Source organism: Crassostrea angulata, unplaced genomic scaffold (assembly GCF_025612915.1).
Source record: "Crassostrea angulata isolate pt1a10 unplaced genomic scaffold, ASM2561291v2 HiC_scaffold_169, whole genome shotgun sequence".
In the NCBI taxonomy this organism is placed as follows: Eukaryota; Metazoa; Mollusca; class Bivalvia; order Ostreida; family Ostreidae; genus Magallana; species Magallana angulata.
The window spans coordinates 91,779-97,916 of NW_026441722.1; the positions used below are offsets into that span (position 1 = coordinate 91,779).

General features: G+C 32.2%; 1 protein-coding gene across 1 annotated transcript; it reads left to right on the plus strand.

Annotated features, from left to right (window-relative positions):
- The first annotated feature begins 464 nt into the window (after nucleotides 1–464).
- LOC128169670 (uncharacterized) lies at nucleotides 465–2,443 on the plus strand. The gene is made up of 2 exons (XM_052835772.1): nucleotides 465–1,040; nucleotides 1,260–2,443. The coding sequence occupies exons 1-2, from the start codon at nucleotides 743–745 to the stop codon at nucleotides 2,441–2,443; spliced, it is 1,482 nt and encodes a 493-aa protein (XP_052691732.1). The 5' UTR covers nucleotides 465–742.
- Nucleotides 2,444–6,138: the final 3,695 nt, after the last annotated feature.

Below are 6,138 nucleotides of genomic sequence, written 5' to 3' on the forward strand. Positions count from 1 at the left end.
TACTTTCATCGGTTTAGAATTTCAAATTTAACAATTTATAACCAAAAAATAGCTTTTCAAATATTTGGAGAGGTAGAAATTATTACTCAGAGATTCGTAGTAAACCCTCTAAATTACTGTGCTATGCTGATAGGTGACAACATTGGGAAAGGAACTATTTATATAATTACACCTGGTTTCATTGGGTTTTTTCGATAAACAATACGTCACAACATGGGAGTGTCCCCTACCACCATAAAGATTTTTTAAATATTCTACAAAAAGATCTTAATCACCTGTTTATATAAATGTAAACCTACGTCAGCTTTTGAACCCCTTGTGTGGCCCAAACTTTATCTAGGGCCATAGCTGTCTAAACAACTGAAAATCAATAAATATCATAATGCTTGCATATAAGTAATACTATATACTAATAATTTAATTTCATACAAATTGAAGCTTTTGATTGGATTAGCCAGTCACATGACAGTGTTTTATATTGTATAAAGAATGTTGCCTATGGGGCCACGCCCCCTTGACAACAATGAGCAGGAACTACTTTTATCATTACTTCCTGTTTACATTAGAGATCATATAATACACATTATATACAATCTTAAACCTTGAAAAATAAATATCATAAAAAAATTGTTTGTATTGTTCATTTAAACAATTAAGACAAGGTTTATACTAAATATATTATTGAGACAAAATTCAGATGGAACTATAGTTGTTTGGTTTGTTGTCGTCTGCTATAAACAACATGGCAGATTTTGAGATGCTGGGTGTAGGGGAGACTGTAGAGATTATAGATATTGATTGGGACACACTGCACCAATTACTGGATGGTGAGTTTGATGTCTCAACATCAACAAATGAAGCAGAGGAGGAGCTTGAGAGGGTTTTAAGCCCTATAAAAACAGAAGAAACAATGCTGCAAGAGCCATCCTATAGCAAGAGATTTAAATCTGTCAGTGATGCAGAAATTCAGGATCTTAAAGAAAGAAGACAGTCAAAAGCCACAAAATCTAACACTAAGTGGGGATTAAATTTGTTTCAAGGTAAATTTATGATTTAAATATTTAATGAAATGCTAAAATTGAAAATATCAAGTCATCATCATTTACATTTTGTACATCCAGATTGGGACTTGAACCCAAATTCCCCACACACAATGCATGGTTGCTTTAACATTAAGCTATCTGGATTTATGTACATGTAAATAAGCATGATAAATAATTTGATATGTTCAAAACAAAAATTTCAAAATTTCATTACAGAATGGAGTGTTGAGGCTCTTGGGCAGCTAACCAACTTTCATTCAATTTCTGCACCTGAGCTCAATAGCCATCTTGAAAAGTTCTATGCAGAGGCTGCACCAAGGCCAAATGAAAAAAGATCTCAATCTATGACCAAACAACAAGCGTCCGAATATCATAACAATACATTCAAAAGCATAAGGTTAGCATTAAACCGTCACATTCATGATATTGGACGACAATTTGATATCGTACGTGACCGCGAATTTAGAGAAAGTAACAATGTTCTAGATGGAAAACTAAAGAAAAACCTACAAGATGGCCTCTCACGACCAATCACACACAAAGAAATCATCCCTAAACAGGACCTAGACAACATTTCTGCCTATGTTTTCGGGGAACCAACACCAATCTCTTTAAGATTCCGAATCTGGTTACTTATTGCAATTCAATTTATCAGCAGGGGGTTAGAATTTCATGAACAACTAAAAACTGATTCATTTGAATTTCATGTTGATGAAAATAAACAGGAATATGTTGCTTTGTCACATGAAACGAAACAGAAAAATTGGCAAGGAGGAATTGATGCAAATGGAAACCCAAAAGAGAAAAGAATGTATGAGGTACCTTCTGCTGGGGCAAAATGTCCAGTCGCCTCTTTGAAACTCTACCTCTCGAAGTTGGACCCTAAGGCAACATTTTTATTCAACAGATGTTCAAAGGAAGCGCTTAAATCTCCAACAACTGAGGAAATTTGGTACACAGATGTTCCGATAAAAAAATACCAATTCACTCGGTTCATGGCCGACATTTGTAAAAATGCAAAATGCAGTAAAACTTACACTGCACATAGCCTACGTGCAACCTCAATCCAAGGAATGAACGACGCAGGATTTGAGGTTCGACACATTATGCATATGAGTGGCCATAAAAATGAATCTTCTGTGAGAAGTTATAGTAGAGATTGCCAAAAGGCTTCAATGAGTAAAGCTTTATCAAATTGGGTAGTTCCCCAAAACGAAACAAGCGACCCAATTTCAGCCAACCACGCCGTTAGTAAACCTCCCAATGAATGTGAAGTCTCAGCTACAGCTCCAATGACATCTGCAGAGATTCCAATTGCTTTTCAGTCATCTACCTTCTCCTCGGGATTTATAGCGAATTCTGCCTTTCACCAGTGTGTGTTTAATTTCACTTCTAAGTAGATTAATCCAACACATCTCGTTCTGTGATCGTTTACATTCCAAACAAACATGGCCGTCTTTCTCCGCTTCGAAATATTTAGGTCAATCCGTTACTATAGAATGACGTATTCTTGCGCGGTTAATTTTAAATTTAATGTTGTAATGTACGAAATAAACATAAAACTTTGAATCTTTTGTTGTTGAAAATTAAATTATAAGGAATGAATTTAAAATTTATTAGTTTTATACGATATAAAATGGTTTGGGGCAGTTTACGCTTTTTTATAAACCGCTCCGCGGTTTATAAAGCGTAAACTGCCCCAAACCATTTTATATCGTATAAAACTAATAAATTTTAAATTCATTCCTTAAATATTTTTGATAATAATCAAATTTATTTCATGCTAAAAAATTCGATGACCCAACCCATTATGGTCTCATATTTTATTTGATTTTCAAAGATGTTTTTCTAGAAATATTACACCACCTTAGAATGCTTCCAATATTTTTGATAATAATCGAATTTATTTCATGCTAAAAAAATTCGATGACCCAACCCATTATGGTCTCATATTTTATTTGATTTTCAAAGATGTTTTTCTAGAAATATTACACCACCTTAGAATGCTTCCAATCAACTTGAATCAAGTAATATCTTTTTTGCTTAGTGTGTTTTTCGAGAAAAAGATATTTCTCTTTACATTCATATGTAAAAATTCAACCCCCAATAATTTTGAATAAAATATCCTTTAATCTACACTATTTGGGAATGTTTTCACACAAGTAAAAGATTTTCTTGTTGATTGGTTTTTGAGATGATTATACAGATTTTTCTCTATATATTCCTGTATAAAAACTCGACCCCAAGAAACCAGAGCTTGAACAAAATTTAGTATACACTACTTGAGGATGCTATCATGCAAATTACAGGTTTTCTGGCCAATTGGATATATTTCATTTTTAAAATATTGAATTCCCTTCACTTAATTTGTTTTTTAAGGATGCTTTGTGCCAAGTTTGGTTGAAATCGACCAGGTGGTTTTGGAGAATTTAAAAATTTAAAAAGTTTACAGACGGACGGATAAACAAACAGAGAAACAGACAGATGGACGGACGGACGCTGGACAAAAAGTGATCAGAAAAGCTCATTTGCTACACGCTGTGTACGAGGTCATTTGGGGGGGGGGGGGTTGAAAACCTGTTTATATATAAAATAATTAATTAAAATTTTAAGTTTATTACCATATTGTAACAATCGTAAGATTAAAGACCTACATGTACATGTATGTCAGTGTCTTAAGATGAGTGGAGTCCCAAATAGCATGCAAAAATTTGCTTTATAGCTGTTCAATATACAAACTCAATTCTTTGTCTATATAATGATATACTTGATGTTAGAAGAATTAGCAATTTTAAAAATTGTTTTGTAATTCTTACATTTTCCTTGAGTTGACTACCATAGACGTATAATCAAGTTTTAATTCTTCATTTATGCATTGTGATGCAATACTCTTTGATTATATTATGACCGAAATATGTTTTATCAGTACGGTAGCATTTTATCATTTTTGAATGTAACATATCAGGTGGGCCGAGTGCTCATACTAAGCTTGAAAAGTATTATTTTGGAATCATATACATGTATAAGCACAATATCCTTCTATTCAGTATTAGGTATAGTGAGAAACAGAGTTGAAGTATGAATGAAATTGATTTCAATTTTGTCTAAACATGTGACAGTATACTGAAATCTCTTGAATATTAGTTCCTTAATTTCATAATTAGTTTGGATGTTCGCACTTATTTCATTATCAAATTGCAACTTTTACATTTAAACTTTGAACAGAATATCGTTGTGCATTTCAATGTCAAACACAAAATCAATTCTAATGTTTACTATTATACTTTTATTGAAAGATATGATCGTGTTGGGAAAAATATCTTCGTTTGATAGAGTTCATTTCGTGTTCAGTACAAAACAGCGTTGAAGAGTGATTTAAAAATCCATAACTCGATTCAGTTGTCTTATATTTAATTGCAGTTAAACATTTCATCATATGTCAACATGAAAAGTCGCTTGTAGTGCTTATTATGCTTAGTGAATAGTCGATAAATTGATCAGAGGGAATGCAAGAATTATTAAACTATTACTATTAGTGTTTCAAATATTGTAGTAAAGTTTGAATCAGTATACTTAAAACAGTCCTCTTGTTGTTGAAATAATTTTTGTGAATAGTGAATCTATACAATGATGGAGAGTTATCACAATAGGTTTATTAAAGTACCTTTTCATAATCATCAAGTTGTTGCAAAACTCCTTGAATTCACCTTCCTGAATAAAAGATTAAAAATTGCTACACTTATTCAACGAAGTAGATAATTCACACGATTTCTCTCACTTAAACTTTGGACTTTTATCATGTACTTTTTATATTATACATGTATGACCAAAATGTAATTTACAATTAGATACATAATCAATCAAAAAATTATACCGTATAACGGGTATTTTTTAAGTGCAGCTTATTTTTACTAATTTTTACGAGTTTTATAAATCCGTAAAAATTGAACGCGTAAATTTTCACAGAAGTAAAAAAAAACACTGCACGTAAATTTTCTACATCGTACGTATGAGAGTAATGTTCATGACCTTCAGCTCAGTCCCTGACGGCTGTACATGTAGGTATAATTGAGCGTGTTTGGTCACGTGGTGATAACAGTTTAGATCTTTCTATTCAGTCTTGAGCATTTTTTAAAACAACGTATAATGCCACGTTAGTAGCTAGATTTCAATCACTCAGTCAATAACTATGACGGGGATTCGAAGCTAACAGAAAAACAGCTTTCTGATTTGTGTATGTATTAACTGTAACAAAGTCCCTTTTTACCACAGATGATTTTGAATTTTACGGACATGTCCAATTCGTAAAAAAATAACGCGTAAAAATTCAAATCGCCCTATTATAAGTAAAATTCGTATAAAATGACAGCAGTAAAAATTACCCGTTATACGGTATATCGACAATGACATGGGATTTTCAAATTTTTTCTGTTTCCTGTGATTTGAAAACGTGACTTACATGCATTATTGAAAATATAATGAATTGATATTTTTAACCTAAAATTTAAAAAAAATCGATTAAAATGTTTACAGTTTTACAGAAAGCACTAGTTTTCTTTTCTCTGATATTGTAAAGTTTATGATAATAATAAAAAGCGGTTATAACGGAATCTCGTAAGAATTTTTACTCTCTCTACAGACCTGAGTCAAAAGATAGCTTTTGATAGATGTGAAATTGATCCTTAAGTTGACATTTTAATCGCCATTTGTACACAGAATCTGATTCCTATTGATCATGATTAAAAGTGCTTCTTTCCACAGAAGTATAGTTGAATGTTTCTATCATAGAGCTTCTGACGGATTCCATCAGCTCAGTGATGTCATTTTTGGACAGACCACGGGTGCAAACTGCGGGTAAACAGGTTAATGTGATAAGCCCTGAGGAAGAGAAATATTTATTGAGAGATATAAACGAACAAAATCATATCAAATACATAAATAAATAATAAATAAATAAATAAACACATTCAGCCTAAAGTCAATCGAACAAAGATTGTTGATGAAAAGAAACCGAGGCACAGTAATATATTGAATCCTGTTCTCCGTAATCATGTGGATAAGCATTATTTAAGCATCCAATGCTTATTTTTTGGTT

Excerpts from the sequence above, each read along its gene's own strand:
- LOC128169670 (XM_052835772.1), top strand. The coding sequence starts at position 743 with ATGGCAGATTTTGAGATGCTGGGTGTAGGGGAGACTGTAGAGATTATA. Across the intron at positions 1,041-1,259 it reads GGGATTAAATTTGTTTCAAG|AATGGAGTGTTGAGGCTCTT; the intron begins GTAAATTTATGA and ends ATTTCATTACAG.